Here is a 24,723-nt window from a genome sequence, read left to right on the forward strand (position 1 = left end):
AGCCTTTCCAGAGCCCCTTAATGGAATGAATTGCAACATAGCAGGGGAAGACTTTCATCTGCCAGCAACCACTGTGGGTGCTAGAGTAATCAATAGTGATCAACCAATGTTTTATTGGCTGGAGAAGTCAATTAGCGTTTTATCTAGTCAGAATATTTATTTCATAAATTCTACACTTAACACTACAGTTTTACACAGTTTAGATGAAATGATTGAAGATGGGAATGGACAAGTTGCCATGGATCAGATGTTAAGATATGTACAGCAGTTTCATCATAAACGGAAGCAAAGTACAATTACCATTAGTGTAACAGCCACTAGTATAACCGCAATACTAGCAATCATTTGTGCAATTTTTCTTGTGCTGAGGTGTAGAATGACGCAAGCAGAATGTAAACCTACACACGAAATTGCTCTGGAATGGTTTATACCATACAGAATAGGCTGTAAGTGAGGTATAAAGGTAAAGTTAGTAAAGATTTTATAAATAGTGCTATAGTTCATAGGAGTGAGAATTCTTGTGTGATTCTTAAAATTCGGGTAGAATTTTTCTAAATGCCTGTATTAGGCAGCTAGCCACAGAGTTTCATAACTGCAAGACTTCGTTCACTTTTTGTTCCTTGTGGGAGTGTCAACAAGCGCGACACAAAACGATAGCATTTCATCATGTTAGCAGCTCAGGCGGAAAGCAGGATATCAACGCTTTGTGCGAACTGGGTAGCTAGCGTCAGCAAGAACTTAGTAAAGCAATACGATTGAGAAGTATCACGTCACCTTCTTACATGAAGTAAGAAATTGCATCACTAAAGCAAGAAGGCATACTGAATATTGCTACAGACCAGTCTGTTGGTATAACAAATATGTTAAACAAATAGGACGCTGATACATTCGTGTTAGGAAAGCCTATGCGGTCATTGCGAGTGATGATAGGTCAAGACCAGCTGATATTTTGCGCTATAAATACTCCACCGTTTGAATTCAGAAGGGAGTTGGTCAGAAGGGTCAATGGTGTATAGGACACGCGTACTCGAGTCCCTGACACGGTATTAATGCAGGGTATAAGCCCGTTGTAGATTTCCTGCTCGTACACAACACCGCCATCAGCCAACCAAGAGATGTCCTCCTCTTCGAAAGCACTAATCACGAGTTCGGAGCTGCTGACAGCTTCCAACGCAGATGGGGAGGCCTGGGGATCTTCCATGTCGACTTGAGCCACTGACACTTCAGCAGAGCCACGAGGCCAACCTGCACGGCAGGTCAGGGTCGGCGCACTTCTTGACCACACGACGACCGTCATTGCGGGTCAGAAGGCAGAGCTGAGCCACAGTTACAGGAGGGAATCGAAAACCTCCTAGGCCAGCGTGTGTAAGCCACATATGCACACGCCACCTTCTTCGAGTGTGAAGGGTACATGCACAGCATCCACTTCCTGAGTAGCTGCTATGTGCTTGTGGTGCATCTGGACAAGCAGTGGTTGAGGACTGCTGTAGCATCGCTACAGGAGAGATGTATAAGGGGCGTTCAAAAAGAAACGAGCCGGAGTTTGCAATACACAAATCGGTGACAGAAGAGTAATATCGTGGTGTGTGTAACAAGGTGTGGTTCCAGCCAGAGCCTGGAAGTTCACAGCCCATCGCTAGAGGGCATGTGTGCATGTCACATGACTACATCAGCATCAATCAATCGTCCAACGCTGCCAGTCGCATTGCAAACAGTGACATGGAAGCATCAACAGAAGAGCAAATAGGTGTTGTTCGTTTTTTGACAGCAGAAGGAGTAGGAGGAATGGACATTCATCGACGAATGTCACAATTTACAGTAAACATTGTATGTCCCTCGGAAGGGTCAAGGTGTGGCACAAGCGCTTCAGGGAAGGACGAGTGTTCTTAGCCGACGATGCATGGTCTGGAGAGCTGCACTGCATTAGTGATGACATCGTCCAGTTGGTGGATGCACTCATTACCCAGAACCGCCGAGTGGCAGTGAAAGCCATAGCTGCTGTGGTTGGATTGAACGTCAGAAGTGTTCCCACCATCATGAACGACGGCACATGTGCAAAGTGTGTCCCCAATGGGTGCCCCACAGTCTTCAACCACACTAGAAAGCATGTCGAATAACCCACTGTCTTGCTCATCTGCAGTTCTAAGCTCAAGAAGGGAATGCGTTCCTGGCGCGAGTGGTGGCTGGAGATAAGTCATTATGTCATCACTTCGAACCAGAATCAAAACGACTAAGTCCCCAGTGGAAGCATCCAGGGTCATCTCCACCAAAAAAAGCCACGGCCATCCACACAAGTGCAGCAAAGGTTATGCTGACGTTCTTTTTTGACCAAGATGTCCCCCTTCTGATTCACTTCCTGCAGCACAGGACAACAGTGAATGCCCAGCGTTAGTTGCAAACCTTAATCACCCTTCACCATGCGATCAAATCAAAACGACCAGGCAATCTCACCTGTGGGGTCATTCTGCTCCACGACAATTCAAATCCTCTTAACGGTCAACACAGTCACAGCACTCCTGCAGTAATACAAATGGGAGGTTCTCTGCCACACACCACACAGTCCGGACCTCTCTCCCTGTGATTGCTCCACTTTTGGTCCCCTTAAAAAGGCTCTGAAGGGCAAACGATTCATGCTGGACGACGATGTGCGGAATTGGTTAACATGGCAGCTCTGGAAATTTTATAAGACAGCCATTCACCGCCTTGTGTCACAGTGGAACAAGTGTCTCAACAGCCAGGGTCAATACTTCTAACATACAGGTACTGGTTTCTATAATTATGCCTCCAGTTCGTTTCCTTTTGAACGCCACTTATATTTGCAGAAATAAATGGTTGAAATTCACTCTTCTTTTACTGCATGCACCGGCGTACACAGTTTACAACCACTTCCTCTTCCCTGTGGAACTGGCAAGTGGCGAACTGGAGAGTGCCTCCTGACACCTTCCATCTGCCATGCCTCCCAATAGTCGCCACCTGCAGAATAAAGGTTTTTAGTTGTAGCGCCTTCATTTGCCTTATCATATTCTCCTGAAGAGGGGCAGCAGCCTTTTCAGTAGTTGCAGGGGCAACAGTCTGGATAATTGACCGTTCTGACCTTGTAACACTAACCAAAATGGCCTTGCTGTGCTGGTACTGAAAACAGCTGAAGTCAAGGGGAAACTACAGCCGTAATTTTTCCCGAGGGCACGCAGCTTTACTGTATGGTTAAAAGATGTTGGCGTCCTCTTGGGTAAAATATTCCGGAGGTAAAATAGTCCCCCATTCTGATCTCCGGGCGGGGACTACTCAAGAGTACGTTGTTATCAGGAGAAAAGAAACTGGCGTTCTATGGGTCAGAGAGTGGAATGTCAGATTCCTTAATCGGGCAGGTAGGTTGGAAAATTTAAAAACGGAAATGGATAGGTTAAAGTTAGATATAGTGGGAATTAGTGAAGTTCAATGGCAGGAGGAACACGACTTCTGGTCAGGTGAATAAAGGGTTATAAATACAAAATCAAATAGGGGTAATGCAGGAGTAGATTTAATCATGAATAAAAGAATAGGAGTGTGGGTAAGCTACTACAAACAGCATAGTGAACGCATTATTGTGGCCAAGATAGACACAAAGCCCACGCCTACTACAGTAGTACAAGTTTATATGCCAACTAGCTCTGCAGATGATGAAGAAATTGATGAAATGTACGATGAGATAAAAGAAATTATTCAGGTAGTGAAGGGAGACGAAAATTTAATAGTCATGGGTGACTGGAATTCGAGAGTAGGAAAAGGGAGAGAAGGAAACATAGTAGGTGAATATGGATTGGGCTAAGAAATGAAAGAGGAAGCCGCCTGGTAGAATTTTGCGCAGAGCATAAGTTAGTCATAGCTAACACTTGGTTCAAGAATCATGAAAGAAGGTTGTATACATGGAAGAAGCCTAGAGATACTGACAGGTTTCAGATAGATTATATAATGGTAAGACAGATATTTAGGAACCAAGTGTTAAATTGTAGGACATTTCCAGGGGCAGATGTGGACTCTGGCCACAATCTATTTGTTACGTACTGTAGATTAAAACTGAAGAAACTGCAGAAAGGTGGAAATTTAAGGAGATGGGACCTGGATAAACTGACAGAACCAGAGGTTGTAGAAAGTTTCAGGGAGAGCATTAGGGAACAACTGACAAGAATAGGGGAAAGAAATACAGTAGAAAAAGATGGGTAGCTTTGAGAGATGAAATAGTGACGGCAACCGAGTATCAAGTAGGTAAAAAGACGAGGGCTAATAGAAATCCTTCGCTAACAGAACAGATACTGAATTTAGTTGATGAAAGGAAAAAATACCAGAATGCAGTAAATGAAGCAGGCAAAAAGCAACAGAAATGTCTCAAAAATGAGATCGACAGGAAGTGCAAAATGGCTAAGCAGGGATGGCTAGAGGACAAATGTAAGGATGTAGAGGCGTATATCACTAGGGGTAAGATAGATAATGCCTACAGGAAAATTAAAGAGACCTTTGGAGAAAAGAGAACCACTTGCATGAATATCAAGAACTCTGTTGGAAACAAAGTTCTAAGTAAAGAAGGGAAAGCAGAAAGTTGGAAGGAGTATATGGAGGGTCTATACAGGGCGATATTCTTGAGGAATCTATTATGGAAATGGAGGAGAATGTAGATGAAGATGAAATGGGAGATATGATACTGCATGAAGCGTTTGTAAGAGCAGAGCACTGAAAGACCTAAGTCGAAACAAGGCACCGGGAGTAGGCAACATTCCATTACAACTACTGATAGCCTTGACAAAACTGTAGCATCTGGTGAGTAAGATGTATGAGACAGGCGAAATACTCTCAGATTCCAATCCATAAGAAAGCAGGGGTTGACAGATGTGAAAATTACCGAACTATCAGTTTAATAAGCCACAGCTGCAAAATACTAACACGAATTCTTTACAGGCGAATGGAAAAACTGGTAGAAGCTGACCTCGGGGAAAATCAATTTGGATTCCGTAGAAATGTTGGAACACGTGAGGCAATACTGGCCCTACGACGTATCTTAGAAAATAGATTAAGGTGAGGCAAACCTACGTTTCTAGTATTTGTAGACTTAGAGAAAGCTTTTGACAATGTTGACTGGAATACTCTCTTTCAAATTCTGAAGGTGGCAGGGGTAAAATACAGGGAGCAAAAGGCCATTTACAATTTGTACAGAAGCCAGATGGCAGTAATAAGAGTCGAGGGACATGAAAGGGAAGCAGTGGTTGGGAAGGGAGTGAGACAGTGTTGTAGCCTAACCCTGATGTTATTCAATCTGTATATTGAGCAAGCAGTAAAGGAAACAAAAGAAAAATTCGGAGTAGGTATTAAAATCCATGGAGAAGAAATAAAAACTTTGAGGTTCACTGAAGACATTGTAATTCTGTCAGATACAGCAGAGGACCTGGAAGAGCACCTGAACAGAATGGACAGTGTCTTGAAAGGAGGATATTAGATGAACATCAACAAAAGAAAAACGAGAATAATGGAATGTAGTCGAATTAAATCAGGTGATGCTGAGGGTATTAGATTAGGAAATGAAACGCTTAAAGTAGTAAACGCGTTTTTCTATTTGGGGAGCAAAATAACTGGTGATGGTCGAAGTAGAAAGGATATAAAATGTAGACTGGCAATGGCAAGGAAAGCGTTTCTGAAGAAGAGAAATTTGTTAACGTCGAGTATAGTTTTAAGTCAGGAAGTCGTTTCTGAAAGTATTTGTATGGAGTGTAGCCATGTATGGAAGTGAAACGTGGATGATAAATAATTTAGACAAGAAGAGAATAGAAGCTTTCGAAATGTAGTGCTACAGAAGGAAGCTGAAGATTAGATGGGTAGATCACATAACTAATGAGGATGTACTGAACAGAATTGGGGAGAAGATAAATTTGTGGCACAACTTGAGTAGAAGAAAGGATCGATTGGTAGGACATATTCTTAGGCATAAGGGATCACCAATTTAGTATTGGAGGGCAGCGTGGAGGGTAAAACCGTACAGGGAAACCAAGAGATGAATACACTAAACAGATTCAGAAGGATGTAGGTTACAGTAGATACTGGAAGATGAAGATGCTTGCACAGGGTAGTGTAGCATGGAGAGCTGCATCAAACCAGTCTCTGGACTGAAGACCACAACAACAACCAATTCACCTGGCTTAAAAATTTCACAAAGATTGCAGAATTTACTTTCAATTTTATTTGTGTGTTTATCAAAATATCTAACCATAGCAAACGCCCTTATCTTACATCTGTCAACTCAACAGTAAGAACACTGAATTTAGTATGTTTCGATTTTCTGCAAGTTCGTGCTTATGGCTCTCTCCTGTCAATTTCTTTACGATCTCAAAACAGTTAATGTGAAGCACATATATTGTATTGGCGATTTTACAACCAGGAAACCAAATTGTAAGTATACCCAGCAGGTGATCTACAACACCAAAAGGAATATTGTGTTTGGCCATGAATCCTACCAATTTCATTGCAGCAGTGTAAGCTTGATTATTTAAATATGCATCAGTTTCAGCTGATTTCACAAATGTACTCAAAATTGTCTGGGTTTTAGATGACACTGCATTCACTTTCTTGACACGATTATCACTTTTAGAATGTTTTTCAACATATCCCAACTCAGACGCAAAATTTATGTAATAGATTCTACATCCAGCCGTTTCAGAGTTCGGTTCATCGGTGCATAGCCAACCTTTAATATCAGGATTAGTTTCCCAGACTTCTCGTGTTTTTGTTTTCGCCTCTTGCATTTAAACACCCCAGTTGTAGATTTCTTGGGAGCACTAGAACTCTACCAATGTCCTCTGTTTTCATTGACACAATTTTGCGCTACGTAACACCATATAAATCGCTCATTGTCCTCACCTGAGCCAACAAGTTAACTGTAATCATTTTGCCTTATGTATGAGCACTGTGCAGGATGCAAAGCAGTCAGTATGGTGAATTTCTCAGGGTATTCATCCCAGGGAATAATCTAAGTTTTCTTATGCAGCTGCTGTGTGATGAAACTGGGGAATCCCACAGCTGGACAGACATGTAGGCTACTCAAAAACGTGTTTGTGAAATAAATTGTCAAAAATTAAAATAATAAAAAGGTGAAATGTTAAAAATAACACGCGTTTCGAAAAATCGTACAAGAGACGTGTGATCGGAAAGGTGAATCGCATGTTCGTGCACCGTCTTAAAATAATCGTACATGTACGATGCAGAGTCTACGTTTGTCAGCGCTGCCTCACTGTCGTGATCAGTGTGTGGTCCGGGTTGTTTCCTCAGTTCCCCGCTACTCCCTTCAGAAAATCTACCAACTTGCAATTAACACACTATACAATCTGAAGCAAAAGCTGCGTTTCTTTCTTTTGCTTGTAAGTAAATGCTCTGACTTCTATCTTTATCTTCCAAGTTTGTGCTTCTGTTTTATCATACGGTTTTGTATCACATCATATTACCACACAATATCAACGATACTAGATTGTAGATTGTATTTTATTGGTCCTGTTGTCTACATAGCAGCTTATGCATAAGGCATTGGACAAGTCAAGTTATAAATATACAGGCTGAAAGTAATTTCAAGGCATACATATTTAAGCTTACAATAATACACTTTACACGTAAGTATTTATATAACACATTTCACAAATTTAAATATTCTTCAATGGAGTAAAAGCAGTGATGCTGTAAATATGACTTTAGATATTTTCCAAATGCATTGACCTCAGTGATAGCTTTTATGTTTTCAGGAAGTTTGTTATAAAGCTTAACTCCCATGTGAAAAGTACCTTTTTGGCACTGTGCTGTGCTGATTTGAGTCATATGTAAGTTTCTGTTTTGTCTGGTAAAATGCTCATGTATATCACAGTTTTTTTGTAGTCTCTGGTCCTTGCCTATTACATTTAATTTAAAGAACAAAAGGGTTTCCATAATGTATACACACGGTAATGGTTGAATACCAGATTTCTTAAACAGGGGTTTACAAAAGCTTTAGACAAGTCAATAAAGACTCCTATTGTTTCCTGTTTTTTGTCCATCAGGTTTAGGATGGAATTGATGCACTCATAGACAGCAGTTGTCGTTGACCTCTTATTTCTGAATCCATGTTGTTAATTACATAGGATGCTGTTTTTATTTATAAATTTCATAAGTTTCTCATACATAACTTTTTCCAGTACTTTAGAGATGCAGGAGGAAATTGTGATGGGTCTGTAGTTATTTACATTGTCTTTATCCCCTTTTTTATATACAGGAATAACTTTTGATGTTTTTAACACATCAGGGAAAGTGCCTGCCTGAAGTGAGCAGTCGCATAAATGTGTGAGTACTTCAATTAGGTTTGATGCGCTCTTCTTTAACATTGTTGCAGGTATACCATCAACACCTGCCGATTTGGAATTTTTTAGTCCTTTTATTGCTTTAGCTACTTCGTCTTGTGAAACAGAACTGATGTACATTGATCCTCTACATGCACTTATTTTATATTCATTTGCCCGGATACTCTTAAAGTTTGATTGTAACATATTTTCAGCAACACCTGTGAAAAAGTTGTTAAATGTGTTGGCTACTTCTAAGAGGTTTGTTACTTTTTTATTTTTATGTGATAGTGTTATATTTTTCCAAGGTTGTCTGTATTCTCCACATTCTTTTTTTATAACACTCCACATAGCCTTTGATTTATTAGCTGAATTATAAATGATTTCATCATTATGCATTATTTTTGCTGCTTTTATTACTTTTCTTAATATTTTGGAGTATTTTTATAGTGTGCGCATACTACAGGTGAGGAATTTTTTGAGTTACATATTTCATGAAGTAGTCTTTTCTTCTGGCATGAAACCCTTATTCCCTTTGTAATCCAGCTGTTTGTTCTAGAGTTTCCCCATATGGTTAATGTTTTCAGTGGGAATGCAAGTTCAAAGAAATGGATTAATGTATCAATGAAAGTGTTGAATTTTTCATTTATATCGTTCATTTTGTACACTCCTAGCCATTTTTCTTTCTGTAATAAGTTGTTGTAGTAGTCACATTATGCTGATTATAGCTTCGATATGCTGTTCTAAAAGACATGTTGTTAATAATACTGCCTTGTACTTTTATACTTAATATTTGAGCAAGATGATCACTAAAACCTGCATTGAAAATTTTTAGGGAGGTGTTGTGTAAACTCTTCTTTACTAGAAACTGATCAAGAGCTGTTTGACAAGTTTCTGATACTCGGGTAGCTGCTTTTACTTCAGCCTTTAAATTGTAGGACGTTGCAAGGTTCAAAATGGTCTCCCTATTTCCACTATTCGTGAGGAAGTCATTATTGAAGTCAGCACACCCAGATTATCACTTCACAATCCATTTTATTTGCTTTATTTAGCAATGACTCCATTTTGTTTAAGAAAAGTTCAAAATTCCCGGACGGTGATCGGTAAACTGTAGCAATAACCAGGTTGAACTGAGTAATTTTTATAGCAGCAATTTCTTAATCCTTTTCGACACTTGCCCTAGTTAAGTCAGGTAGTGCAATAAAATCTACATTATCCTTTGTGTAAATTGCTACCCCACCTTGCTTGCTGTTTTTCCTGCAGTAGTAAGCAGCCAAGACAAATTTGTTTATTTTCGTATTCTGGATTAATTCTGGGTTAAGCCAGTGCTCAGAAATGCATAACACTGAGATATCATTAAGTTCATGTGTTAATAGAACGTTAATTGCATCGATCTTATTACGCAGGGATTGCACATTATCGTGATAAATTTTTAGTTCGGGCGTATTCACGATTTGGTAATTGGGTATCATATTTACAGCATCACGTACCTCTAGTTTAAATTAGGAACGTCAGCAGTGTTGTATTTTCGTTCTTCTTTCTTGTTTATTTTGTTTTCCTCGGTGTTGGAAGGATGTTCAGGAAGCTGATAAATTGTTCTATCCTTACTAGCCTACATATGTAGAACGCTTATCATCTTATGGATCCTTGTTGCTAGGTTTAGGGTTCATCTTGAACATTTCAGAGTCTAATAAATTAGAAATAACTTTATTTTTTCAATACCGTATGTACTTTGTTTTAAATCTAAATCACCTCCAAATACAACGGTGCTTCTGGGACTGGACTGACAGTATTGTAGTTAATCTTGAATTTCACATGCAGTATATATTATCTTTATGGAGTCCCTGTTACACCAGCAGAAGCATGTATATAAGATGTACAGTTTGATACATCGTAAAGTAGAAATAATTTTTTATTTTTTACACACTTGGTTGATCACCAGGTGCAAATAAAAATGAAATTCTTCCTTTACTCGACTTCACATTCTTGTTATTGTCTGCACACCTCCCCCACCACTACACTGTTGCTTTTCAAAGATAAGATGTGTGTGGGAGAGCTTTGGTTATGGCGCGACGTTGAGTGTGTTACAAAATTAGAATGTACATTTTTGCTTTTGTATTTTTGGGATGTGTAGAATGCATTTTATCGATTCAATAAAATATCAATACGATAAGGAATATTGTGTAATGTGGACTGGCGGTACTGTAAGAACCACTAACTGTAGTGTATGTGATTTGTTTTAACCTGTGTAGGTCCATCGTTTCAGTCTTAAAAATTTTTGTCAGGAACCCATAAGTTTTCGTGTGAGATCTCAACACGTTATGCTGTGTGATTATCTGCCTTCTTGTGTTATTGATGGGGATTTTGTGCATGGATTGACTTCGTCTGAGCATCAACTGAAAACCATGTGAACTTTGTAAGTATGGATCAAGCATGGCAGATGCTTTGTGAACACGTATTTTGATTAAATTCCGTAGTTGCATTGTATAATTCGTTTAAATGTTAACAGTTTACGTTTTTACGCCATCAGTAGATTGTTTACACGGGGCTCAAATGGAATCCTTACTGTTGATTGTATTGCTAAGTAGGTTTAAATCATTTCAAACGTAGGCGGGGTGAACATCAACTCGTAACACTAGAAGCAGATGTAATGTCTGTTAGTTTTTACAGCCTTAGTAAGATATTTTTGGATAGCAAACTGTCACCCACTGCCTGTTCACAAATATACACAGCTTTAGATTATACTGGTATTAATGTATGTAACATATTGATTTGTTAAGTGTAATCACACCCCAGTTTGAAAAGATTTCGAATCTGCACCAAATTTCTTTCTCCTGTCAACCTAGCAATGGATGTAAAGAATGTTTTTCATATGGAAGAGATTGACGAATTTGGCATGTTTACAACCTTCAAGTATTCTCTCATCATCAAAATACTCGTCGAAGACTTCTCCATTATCAAATAGACCTTTCCTGAATTTACTTTGCAGTAGGCCTGTTAGTTTTTACGATGAAAATTGCGTTAAAAATAAAAAATCGTGTTTTATGATATGGCGTGAACTAAACATTTGGCTATGCAACAGTTCAGTCTGTTACCAATGCCTTTATTTGACAGTCATATCCACTCCAACATTTTTGCGTCAAACACCAATCCGAATTTTGGTCTCGGGACGTATTTTCATTTTTTAAACATAATCTTGCAGTAGTCTACTTCATATATGAATTTAACGTGCTTCATGTTAAACAAAAAGAATTCCATAACTTTAAGTATCAAAAGTTGAATTCTTCTGAGTGGGCCTAAGTAATTTTTTTCAATCCATAGGCTACAGCTGTTCAAAAGCCATTTCCAGTAACGTATTGTCGTTTAAGACTTTACTCATTTCGTCTCTCTCTTGAATATTTTACTAAATAGAATGTATGATGAAATTATATGGGCTATCCTACTTTTTAAATGAGAATTCACTTTGACATCATTATACCTAAATTATTTCTGGAAATACTGAAACTGCCAATACCGCCATTATGCTGCGACCCTTGGCATCATCAAATTGGTGGACATAAACCATTCACTGAAATGTTATATGCGTATCAAGAATTAGTTATTCTCATGGCATCACATCTCTTGACTTTGACAGTTCACAATAAATGTGTCACCTCTGAAGCTAATCTAGGCATCAGTCTACAACACAGATTAAATGTATCACCACAATTCAGATTTTGTGTTCAAATTCATTGATTTTGTGAACAGACAGCCACGCTCCACCTTAACTTAGACCTCGGTATGCTATGAATAGTCTGTCACTATTCCAAAACATAATAGAAAGTATTGGATCCCCCTAAAATCTTCCTTGTGGTGGCAGACTGATCTGCATTAAAACCCATGAACTATGTTAGATTGGAAGATGACAACCTAGCCTAGTTGTGAATTAGCAAAGCCAAAGAATGTGAAAGCTAAAAGTCTTGTTGTGGTAACAAATTGATCGTTAGTGAAACCTAATGTTTATGCTTTTGCCAGGTTGAAAAATGCAAGGGGGGTGAAATATGTGGCATTTCCAAAATTGTCATTGGTGTTTTCTATTTCTGTTTATGCACATATGGATCACATGCCACGCCACTCTCTCATCATTGGTCAGAGCCAATGTCCGGCATTAATAGGCTGAATGCGCCACAGTTTTGTTCATGTTATCCATCAACATCTGGTGTTGCCTGCACATCGTTTTTTACATTCATAATTTATCCAATAAGTTTATTTCCATATTATGTTTTATGTTGATGATTGATAATCTATAACTTACAGAAGGTATAGTTATATGCTGATTCTCTTTCCTGCTAATTCCCCCCCCCCCCCCCCTTGGGTCAGTGGAAGCATCTAATTCCACCCATCTGCTTTGATCTGTGCAGTAAGGGTGTTCTGGTGTGTGATGTCATTAGAGCGCAAAGATTATGATTTGGTTGTGTTTGGAGATGTCGTCCTGTGTTTGATGGTGCTCTCAAGTGGTGTGTGTTGTATTGGGTTCATTTGAGCTGTGGTGTTGGATGTGTGAAGTTGTTGGCAATGTTTTTAGTTTGGGACGTAAGGTTTGGAAGTTTTTTTCAGTGAGTTATCAATTTTTGTGTGTGTGTTTAGCATTTTCATAAGGTGTTGCTGGTTTTCTGTTTGTAGTATGGAAAGACATTTAATTTATTGTGTGACTTATATTGTTAGGTATGGATATGACGATGAAACATAACAGTGCTATGTTGCAGTCGGAGATGGGGAGAACATGTTGTCCATTATTAAATTCCTCCAGTTATTTGAACTGATCACAGAGATTGTGAAGTGTGGTATATGTCGCAACAACACGAGGCTGACCAGAGTTCTCAGACCAGGGATGTGTGTGTGTGTGTGTGTGTGTGTGTGTGTGTGTCTAGGGATTTTTGGGTTTTTGAGGTGTTGTGATTTTGCTTTTATTTTTCATAGTTGTAGGTGTTGGTTTTTTTGTTATCAGTAGTTGTGGTTGACCTATATACGCTATGTGATCAAAAGTATCTGGACAGCCCTAAAAACATACATTTTTCATATTAGATGCTTTGTGTTGCCAGGTACTCCATATCAGTGACCTCAGTAGTCATTAGACACTGTGAGAGAGCAGAATGAGGCACTCTGCAGAACTCGTGGACTTCAAATGTGGTCAGGTGATTGGGTGTCAGTTGGGTCATCGTCTGTACGTGAGATTTCCACACTCCTAAACGTCCCTAGGTCCACTGTTTGTGATGTGATAGTTAAGTGGAAATGTGCAGGGACATGTTCAGCACAAAAGCGTACAGGCTGTTGACTGACAGTGACTGCTGACATTGGAAGAGGGTCATAATGTGTAGTAGATAGACATCTATCCAGACCATCACACAGGAATTCCAAACTGCATCAAGATCCACTGCAAGTACTATGACAGCTAGGCTAGAGGTGAGAAAACTCGGACTTCACGGTTGAGCAGCTGCGCACAAGCCACACATCGTGCCGGTAAATGCCAAACAATGCCTCGCTTGGTGTAAGGAGCATAAACATTGGACGATTGAACAGTGGAGAAACGTTGTGTGGAGCGATGAATCATGGTATGCAGTGTGATGATCAATGGCAGGGTGTGGGTATGGCGAATGTCCGGTGAATGTCATCTGCCAGCGTTGGTAGTGTCAGCAGTAAAATTCGGAGGCGGTTGTGTTATGGTGTGGTGGTGATTTTCATGGAGGGGGCTTGCACCCCTTGTTGTTTTGTGTGGCACCATCACAGCACAAGCCTACATTGATGTTTTAAGCACCTTCTTGCTTCCCATTGTTGAGGAAAAGTTCGGGGATGCTGACTGCATCTTTCAACACGATCGAGCACCCGTTCATAATGCACGGCCTGTGGCGGAATTGTTATACGACAACAACATCCCTGTAATAGACTGGCCTGCACAGAGTCCTAACCTGAATTCTATAGGACACCTGTGGGATGTTTTGGAATGCCGACTTCATGCCAGACCTCACTGACTGACATCAGTACCTCTCCTCCATTCAGCACTCCATGAAGAATGGGCTGCCATTCCCCAAGAAATCTTCCAACACCTGATTGAATGTATACCTGCGAGAGCGGAAGCTGTAGGTATTGGTGTTTTGGTATTGTCAGTTATGGTTGATCTATGTAGGATAAGGGGAATATCGATTCCTATTTTCGTGGTTCTAATTGAATGTAGATGGTGGTGTTTTTGTATCATTGGCTGTGGTTGACCTAAGTGTATCAAGGGAAGTGTCAGGTTCCTGTAGATTTAGTTGGTGTAGCAGAATGTTGTAATGTGTTTTTTTTAAATTGTGTATTCCCCCCCCCCTCCTGTTATATATATATATATATATATATATATATATATATATATATTGTCCCCACCATAAAACCTCCAAATTGCCGTGGCTGTCCCATTGATATGATTGTATTTTTAGAGGAAGATGTTATTGTCTTCTTTATATGTCCTTTCATGATTGTTGCCATGTTTGTGTAGTGACAACATAGTCACCATATTGGAGATGCTTAGAACGGCCATTTCCACGTATTGATGATGTCACTGGTCAAAGCAGATGGGTAGAATTGGACGCTTCTGTAATACCCCCCATCCCTAATCTCTCTCTCTCTCTCTCTCTCTCTCTCTCTCTCTCTCTCTCTCTCACACACACACACACACACACAATGATGATGTCCCTTTAATGGGTGTTATGTACATTTTGGTGTTTGTTTTTATAAATAGAGACACAACAGTCTGTTTTGACAGGCTCTCTTTAGAGCTTTGTTGACGAAATTAGATGAAAATCTCTAAGCTAAAATTGTAATGAAGTAAAACTTCTTGACACTTCCTTCATCAGTTACACATGCAGATGGATAACTCTGTAAACAACAGGGTCTATTACAATGTAAAACATGCATTTTAATTGTAACGGAAGTGTGGGCCTTTTGTTTCACTCAGAAGTGTGTACAGCGTTGATCCACTTCCTTAAGAAATTTGTCATCAATAACCACTTACAATCTGAAAACAACAATTACGTCAATGCAGTTCTTTGCATGGGCAAAGCCTATATACATATTATACCTGTAACAGACAAACTTGCTACTGCATATTCACTTTTGATTTTATAATTGGAGTACTGTACTTGGGAGCAGGAAAATTGGTGAACGAAAGTAGAAGTGAAAGTTGTATGTGCCTTAGCTTTTTTCTTTCTTCCTCTTCAGTACGGATCTCGGTTACGTGCCTGGTCAGCAGAAATTGGAAACATTTGGGCAAATAGTATGCAGGGTATTTCAGAAGGAATAGTATGTATTATAGGAGATGGGTGTAAAGATTAATTAGAATAAAACATTTTGTTAAAGACGTGTCCAATTTTTAGTGGTTACAGTGATAAGTTTTCGCTCTAGGGACTTATTTATTGATTGTCATTTCTGTTTTGAAGTTCAAGACATGGAGCATTGCTTGAGTTTACACAACTGAGTTTTTCAACTGTGATTGTGATTTGTTGACCAAGTCTTATTACAGTAGTTAAAAGTGCCACATGTATTTACATATGTTGAGTGTGCTGGTATTATATTTGTGTGCGAATTTTGTAATGGAAGTACTGCGGCTGCCAGTATAGAATACCGTAAACTACTTCCTAAAACCAGATTCAAGTGTGTTTTTTCAGGTTTTCACTAAACTGCCTAAGACTGGTACAGTGCCCAGTTGTCAAATTTTAGCAGAATGTTCCATGTGCAGAACAGATGAAGTAGGAGACATCAAACAGAGTGAATCAAGAAGGACTTTACAAATTTGGAATGACATAGAAATGTATTGAGATAAATTACAGAATTGGTAGATGTCATTTTGTAGCAAACAGCACAAAGTTTAATTCACATAGTGCATCAGTATCTCATTCCACCATGAGGAATGCCAGCACAGTGCACAGATAGAATGGTTAATGTCACTGATGCAGAGTGTGTTTGATGTATGTTTTGTTTTCATGAAACAAATTCTGAAACAACTGTTCGGCATGAATTTCACAATTTTCCAAATATACTAAAGAACCTCAAAGTAGGTGTAAAATTTGCTCTTGGCACAAGAACTTTGTTGAGACGACTGCACAAGTTACGTCTGATTTCCTGCAATGATTGTGGGAAGAAATTTGTTGCTGGTGGAATGCTTGCCACATCACAAATGTTAGTCATAGTGAACTGAAATGAAACTTGTCACTGTTATGTGCAACTTGATGTTGTTTTGTACAAAATGAAGCCTCTACTGATTCTGTAAGTTATCTCAATAAATTTCTACATTCATCCAAAGAAGCAAAGTCCTTTTTGACTCACCCTCTGTTATTGGTAGAACATAATCCTTCAGAATTTCTACAGGCACTGTATCAGTTTTCCACACAAAGTATGTTGTGGATGTATACTTGAACAGCCTCTCTAGCCTTATCATCTGCAGTGCATATTACACCTTTGAGAAAGAGATGAAGGTAGACACGTGAAACTTTTTGACAGCCTAATTCCAAATTGCCAAGTAATCCTATCAGTATTGTTTACTGATGGAAGCAATTTGTGACAGTATCAGTAACACTTGTAACTCGTATCAGTGGTCTGACCAAACCCCTAATGCCTTTATGGTATGACAGTATAGATAGTCATATCCCTGTGAAACTATGCACTCCTAGAAATAGTTAACCAGGGTCCCTGGACCTTATCCCTTTAGGTTTTTGACTGTAGCGGTGGTTGAAAGGGGAAAAGTAAACATAAGAGACTAATAGATTGTTTGGGTAATTAATAGTGCTGCTCGTGTAAAAGAATTAAAGGATGACATTAGAAGAGCTTCATGTGATGTTAAGAGAATTCAGGATCGCATTGAAGTCGAAGGTGAAATTTATGAAAATCGAATTATAATATTGCGATTTGCCTTCAGTTATTCCTGTGAGTGCTTGGGTTACATCCTAACTGTTATTTCTCTGTAACCAATAAAAATAGGATGCATGTTATATATTTATGTACTATTCCTTCTGAAACATCTCTTATTTTAGATCGTTTCCAATTTCAAATATGATACAACAGTAATATAGCAAAATAGGATCCACTGCTGTGTTGTTGAACCTGAGTGAGCCTTGTAGAATGCAATTTCATAGTGAACTTGGAACAATATTGACTCATACACCTAAACTTATGGATTTCATCCTCCCCTCCCTCCCCCCCTCCCGAAATCTTGGTCGTGGTGCCAGACTGATCTACATGCTCGAGATGTAAGTTAGGTTGGAAGGTGACAAACTGGTTGTGAATTGGGAAATCAACAAATGTGATGGGCAGAAAATTTGGTTGTGACAACAAATTCACTGGTAGCGAAGCCTAATGTTTACATCCACACCATATTGAAAAATGCAAGGGGCATCCAATAGATAACTTTTACTGATGTTTGATAGTCATTGGTTTTTTATACTTCTACATGTATGATGATCGCAATAGGAGTAGATTTGTGACAACACCATTCATTTTTTCACCGCTGTGATAAAGCCTTCTCATTAGTTGTAACAAAATATGGCTGTGTGATGGGTGGGAGAAATGACATTACCTTCTGCATCTATATATTGACTGCCCCACCATATAGCTTGTAGGAAAAAGAGACTGACCAGCGAAGTGCATTGTTTGTTCTTTGGACGAGTAGCTGATTTCTCTGGTTTGAAGTTTATTCTTTGTTCTTTGTGTAGAGTTTTACTTCTGATGTTAATCCAAGTAAAATAAATGTCTCTAAGTGTATATGGATCTGATTTTTGATCTACATAATTGATGACCCTGAAAACAAGACCAGTGTAAGTTGCAACAACATTTTTTGATTACACCCGTTAAACATGGAAGGCACAAATAATTTTTTACAAACCGTCAATGACGAGATCCTGCAGCTGCAAAAAGAGATTGAAGTTTAAGAGCAGTCGATGCTGAGAGATGACAGCAAGACGGACACGACGATATCACAAACTCAGCAATAACGACAGCGCCGTGAGTGCACACACGTGCCAAAAATTTTCTGTATACATTTTTGTTCATGCCAACTGCGCCGCGCATACAATTGCAGGCAGCTCCATTTACACCCTCACAACCAGACATATGGTTTGCGATTTTGGAAAGCTTTTTCGCACAACAATGGATCACAGAGGACCGTGAACAATTTACACTGGTAATTAGCAATTTGCACCAGACAGTGACAACAATAGTTTCCAATGTGATTCTACACCCACCCCATCAACAAGCATACCTCGCCCTGAAGACTTCGCTACCGCATGAAGCTACCCGAGCAGAGGCTTTCACAAGTGCTTTACCAGGAGAAACGTGGAGACAGAAGCCCCTTTGGAGTTTTTGAGACATTTGCGAGCGATAGTGGACTGTAGCATAATATCTAATGAGTTGCTGCTACATCTCTGGCGACAATAGTTTGCGACTCAATTACAGTTGACATTAATAGCATATGAAGGACAACTATTGAATAAATTCCTGCAAGTAACTGATAGAGCATATGCCTCTTTGGAATCAACCACTATGACATGTGTAGAAGCTACTAATATGAGTGATACAACAGAAGGTGACAAACATGCATCACAGTTTTTGGTGGAGCTGATGCTGAATTGTGCCGCCGCATCTTGCCGACAATTCAAGTCTAATCTGTACAATGAATTAGCAAGACTGTGTGGATTCACACAACCAGTTATCACCCTACAAGCAACGGGATGGCGGAAAGGTGGCACAGAACACTGAAGGTGGTCCTCAAGCTGGACGGAGGTACTACCACTAGTACTTCTAGGTTTATGGACTGCGTGATATAGGCGCATCAGTGGTGGAGATGGTTTATGGAGAACCACTGAGAATTCTTGCAGGCTATCTCACAGCGGCACCACTACAACCACAAATGGAGCTACCACTGCTGGTACAGTGCATTCGCGACCATGTAGCAAGAATGAGAGGGCCACCAGCATCCCGCCATGGTGAACATCTGGTCTTCATGCACAAAGCCTCGACAGATTGTGCGCACGTCATATTGCTCACAGACGCCTTACGGGCTACCCTACAACCTCCTTATACTGGGCCCTTTCAAATACTGCGACATAATGCCCATACTATAGACATCTCACAAAATTGAAAAAGTTGTCACGTTTTCCATTGAAAGAGTGAAACCAGCATGGACCTTACCATCGCCAAGGCATTAAAACACTCCTCCAGTTCAGGATTATCAAGGGTCAGGCGAGCCTACACCCATTCGAACTGAAGAGACAACACCAAGATGCAAGAGGACTATAGAACAACCAGTCACACCTGTGCTCACATCGACACATCAACCGGTCATCTGTACAAGAGCTGGACGACAAGTCAAATTCAAGTACTCCTACATTCCAAGTGCTCCATACTTTAAGGGGGGGAGGGGGCTGTGTGGGGAAAAGAGATTGACCAGTGAAGTGTGTTGTTTGTTCTTTGGACGAGTAACTGAATTCTCTGATGTGATGTTTATTGTTTGTTTTTCGTTTTTTGTTTAGCGTTTTATTTCTGACGTTAATCGAAGGAAAGTAAATGTCTCTAAGCATATGTGCATTTGATTTCTGACCTACAAGTGTATGGTTTCTTCTAAAAGGCCTTTTTTTAATTCTATTAGTATTTGTAGTTGAAATCTAGTAGCCTCCTTATAAATCTGATATGGAACACAGCTGAGAACACCTGTGGCATTTATTTCTGAATAACTCCCTGCTGCAAGCACATCAGAATTATTTCATGATTAGTATGTCTTCATCATCCTTTCTCAATTAGTCTATATGAGAGAGCTAACAACATTGCAGACTATCCTTCCAGTCAAAACTAGGTGTAATCTAATTGATTTGATACAAAAGGAACCACAGCATTCTGAGTTGTTTTATAATGCAGATTTACTACATAACTATCTGTTCAATATACACATTATTTATTTCTTTTTATTGAGTAGTTAGTGTTATTCCACCATTATTAATATGACACATAAAGGAAGGTGTGAAGAGAGAGCATCTTTAGCTCCAACCGAAGCCATATTGAAAAACCCATTTCACTGTCAGACTGTGTCAGGAGGAAAGCAGGAGCAGCATAGAGCAGTTGTAACTTGCAGACAAAGTTTCTTGTGCACAGAAACCATATCCATGCAAATAATTTTCTTTAATTCTATTTTGCGCACTTGTATGATTTTTATTTGTAATGGATTCTTATGCATTATCATACTGGAACACTTTGGTGTGCAGGCACTATGAGCTCATGGTACCCAAGCTGTGGACTGGCCTGTGGCACCAGTCCTCTGTAATCATAATGTGCCTGTTAAGCATAAGCATTATAGGGGGACAGGATGTGATGCAGGGCACAGGGATCTTGGCTTAACTGCCCAAGACCTGACAAGAGCACAACTTTCAAGCACGGATCAGGCAAAACAAATCATTAGGCGTCAATTTCTGGGCACCAGTTGAAGCCTAAAGTTTAGAACAGGTACAACGGCAGTTTGGACACATTTTGTTTAAGGTGTATCTGTTTGGCACAGGCAGTGATATCTCTGCTCCTGACTAATAACAGTTTCCTTCCTTCAACTGTCATTGCTAATCATGTCTTTCAGCATCTCAAGTGATTCTGTGCTGAGTAGTGTTTACATAATGATGACAAATGGTGAAACAAAGAGAGCAAAAATAAGGTCTTCAACTTATTGTCATAGATTACAAGTTTCTTTGATTAAAGGTATCTAAGAACTATTGCCATAGCAATAATGTAGAAAATTAGTGGTGGGTACACATTTGCATGTACAAGGAATGTTGTTATTATTATTATTGACTTTTAACTAGTCTTGCAGATATATTTGTTTTACAAAAACTTATTTTCCTCATGAAATCTTTTGAACATTAACAAGTAAGTTGCTACTCATCAGACATTATTATCTGGTGAGTGTATGCCGCTGAAAACACAAGTAATAATTTGTTGTATCATTTCTGTGCCAGATTCTCAATCTATAAGTGCACTTTTTTATTTTATTTTTTATTTATTTATGTATTTTTTACAGTTATTCACTCAGTCCATTCACCGTTATTACTTACAAGTATTGTTTAGTTTTATTACTAGTGGCTTTCATGTACAAAAACTACAGGAATTCTGTTTTGTCTGTTTCAGCTACTGAAGCTGCCATAAAGGACACACATTACACAGGTTTATTTGGACAGGATATTCAACATGGAGAGCCTCAGCACTGTTGGTACCTACAACTTGAGTTTCAGAGAAGTGCTACCCCACCGAACAACAGCTGAAAAGTGGAAAGAGATCACAGTAAATGTAGGAAGTTCACAAAGCACTTTGAGGGACATAAAAGTACCAGAGAAGTCGGGGGGCTACTCGTATAAAGACGTTAATGGTACATTTACGAGAAATAGATTTATATACTGGCGCATCTGTCATGATGTCCTTGAAATTGCAGAAAATAGTTTGGATTTTAATTTAGCTGGCGACAGTGTGCGTTACAAGTTTCAAAATTCTCCAATACTGGAAGGAATTTCCATTTTTGAGACAAAATCACGTGTTGTTATATTAGTGACAACAGTCTCTAGTGTGCATAAGCTGTCTTTCCCACATCCAAATGAGATGTATAGTGTGGATTATATTACTAAACATCATCCTGATTTATCACTTAAGTCCATTTTCCATGATGCCTCACTGAGTGCAGCAAAAGATCCCAGTACATTTTATGTTATTGATCATACAACAACAAATTCACCATTGCCCCACTGTGCTGCATCTCTGTTTACAATGAACAAATCATGTTTATTTGCGTTAGCTTATTCAACGGGGACTATCACGCTGGTTGATATGGACAAAAACGGTGAAGTAGATTTAAAAGAAATAAAAGAGACTTCAATTTTTCCTCGATTTTTGAAGGGAATTCTGCGTGGTAAAACTGCCTACGAAATGGCTGTGAGTATGGTACTACACGCATTTGATGTTGACTATGGCCTATTTAGCCTTCATCGAGATGGTGTTCTCCGAATGTGGTCGTGCAACAGCTCGGACTGTCTTGCAGAAATTGATATTGCTTCTAATAAAACAGTTAATGGTGTGCGGCCCACAGAAGGTGTGCAGCCTCATATTATGAAGAAGACTTCTGGCATAGATGAAGGTGTCTGTACATTTTGTGTTTACCTTAACTTTTCTCAGTTCTCTGAAGTGCATTTAATAAAGCTGGTAAACCGAGAAGGGACATTTATCTTTGAAAATGTATTTGTTATTGATGCTCTGCCACATGATTTAATTGATCTTTCCATAGGATCACAGCGCATTTGGGCTCTATGGCGTACAACAGAAGGTAACACACTTGTATCGAGCATCGTACTGAACTACAAAGATCATGGCTGGCAATTTTCTTTATTAGAAAAATTGCCGAGTATTGAAGCGTGTGTATCTGCTGGCATGGATATTGCGGAAGAGTGTCTGAATTACATATTTTATCCGGGAAGATTTCCGCTGTCTGTCATTACAAAAGCTGTGACCATTTTTCGCCGTAGCACAGTTACTGCTTCTTATTCTTTGTCATTGAGGCGGCTGAAACAGATTGTTATATTAGCAATTGAGGCTGAAATTGATAAAGATCCACTGAACAAGGAACTCAATGACATTGATAAATTGGACTTGGTGTACCAGACGTGGCTACGTTTTTATTCTTGCTGTGTTCAGCTATATGAGGCCCATACTCGTCCACTTGGTTTGTTACCTTTACATAGTTCTGGAATAGTGCTAGTCAAGAAACAGGAATATTCCCTATTGAGACCAATGGAAACATTAGAATACATGTTACTGGCAGGATCGGAATTAATAGCCAAACAGACGTTTCACCTTCTTCCTCCAGAGCGAAAACAATATGATGTCATGCAGGACTTGATTCTTTTGATGTCAGTATTGATCGCATTAGAAGAGAGGCTACCTGAAGATATGAAAGAGCATTTCATGGAGCAAATGCAGCAACAAAAGAGTCCAGACCAGGTGGCAGAAGCTATGTTACACGAACTCACTGCAGAACGAGCTGTGTACGACAATGACTTTTTAATAAATATTGGAAAGAAATTGAATGGGATAAAAAATTTGTATTCCACACTTGTGTTGCTCATTGATACTCTCACACTGAAACAATGTTCTTTGAGAGGGGAAGCATATGAGAATACGAAGGAGGCATTTAGAGATTTGGGGCCATCTCTCAAATATGTGTACAGCAGCAGTCTGGCAGTGCCTGCAATAGCAATGAGCTTGCACCAATTTGTTACTGTCAGGTATTCAATTTGCAGGAGCCTTCTTTTGCTCCAGCAGTTATTACTGTGTTACCACAAGAAATTGCTGTTCAAAATAGTGGATTCACAATATGCAGATGTCTTGCATAATTCCTTGGTCCCCAGTGTGGTGTTGGCTGCGCAGTCATATTTTGTTCTGCTGTGGGCATGTACTACGACTATTATGTTTGGAGGCCCTCCATCGTCAGCTCATGACAGTTATTTTACATCTGAAGCAAGCACCTCTCTGTCCCGTTCCTCTTCGTACCAGAGAACTGTCACGGTGCTGGAAGCATATTTGCAGCAGTGGAACAATACAGTGCCAGCAAGAACATGGTTGGATTACTGGGCAATTGAAGACTTTTCCATGTGGCACAGTTCAATGCTAGCGTATACAACGTTATTGTGTCAGCAGTTATGGCCAGTGTGGAATAACTTTGATCTTCCAAACTTCCTGTTATCAGTGGGACAGTGTACACTGGTACAACAGTACATGCGACTTCTGGACAGCTGGTGTGAATCTTATGCAAGTTCACGGAAATATCTGCATGGACTGGCATTATTACAGCTTGGTCATCATCACAAGGCACTTGATTGCCTCGTGCAGGCATCTGCTGGCATGGAAGATGCTGTCTTCTTAGAGTTGATTGACTGCCAGAATGCAGATCCAGAACGACTACAGGTAAATATTTCTCCCTCCCCCCCCCACTCCCCTCTCGCCTCCCCATGCCCCCTTTTCCTTCCTTATCTCTCACCCCTCCCCTTCCCTCGCCCCCGTCTCTCCCAACTTACAAGCAACAATTTTTATTAATTATCAGACATGGACAGTGCATCCTTGCCCTTGCAGCATTTACTTTTCAGAGTTGTGATTAAGAGTTCTACACTTCTTGTCAGCTACTTGTGTCAACAATTGTAAAATGAACTTGGCTGCAGCTAAGCCACCAACCTCAAAGTGCGTAGCATGTAAGTCTTTAATTGTGGATGACATTGGTTTTTATGTCTGTGCAGCATTAATATAATAATTTTTTCCTTGAATCATGTTGTTCTGTCCATACCATAATTAATATGAAAGTGTTGAGCCTGGATTAATGTGTATT

The 24,723-nt window shown here is 39.6% G+C and overlaps 1 protein-coding gene across 1 annotated transcript in view; it reads left to right on the plus strand.

Annotated features, from left to right (window-relative positions):
* The first annotated feature begins 10,372 nt into the window (after nt 1–10,372).
* The window catches only part of LOC126190894 (nuclear pore complex protein Nup160 homolog), a 94,870-nt gene continuing 80,519 nt past the window's right edge, over nt 10,373–24,723 (plus strand). Inside the window, exons 1-2 of the mRNA XM_049931508.1 lie at nt 10,373–10,737; nt 21,489–24,308. Of these exons, the coding sequence (XP_049787465.1) occupies nt 21,549–24,308 (2,760 nt within the window). The 5' untranslated portion in view covers nt 10,373–10,737; nt 21,489–21,548. The remainder of the gene's footprint in view (nt 10,738–21,488; nt 24,309–24,723) is intronic.

Source organism: Schistocerca cancellata, chromosome 6, assembly GCF_023864275.1.
Source record: "Schistocerca cancellata isolate TAMUIC-IGC-003103 chromosome 6, iqSchCanc2.1, whole genome shotgun sequence".
NCBI lineage: Eukaryota > Metazoa > Arthropoda > Insecta > Orthoptera > Acrididae > Schistocerca > Schistocerca cancellata.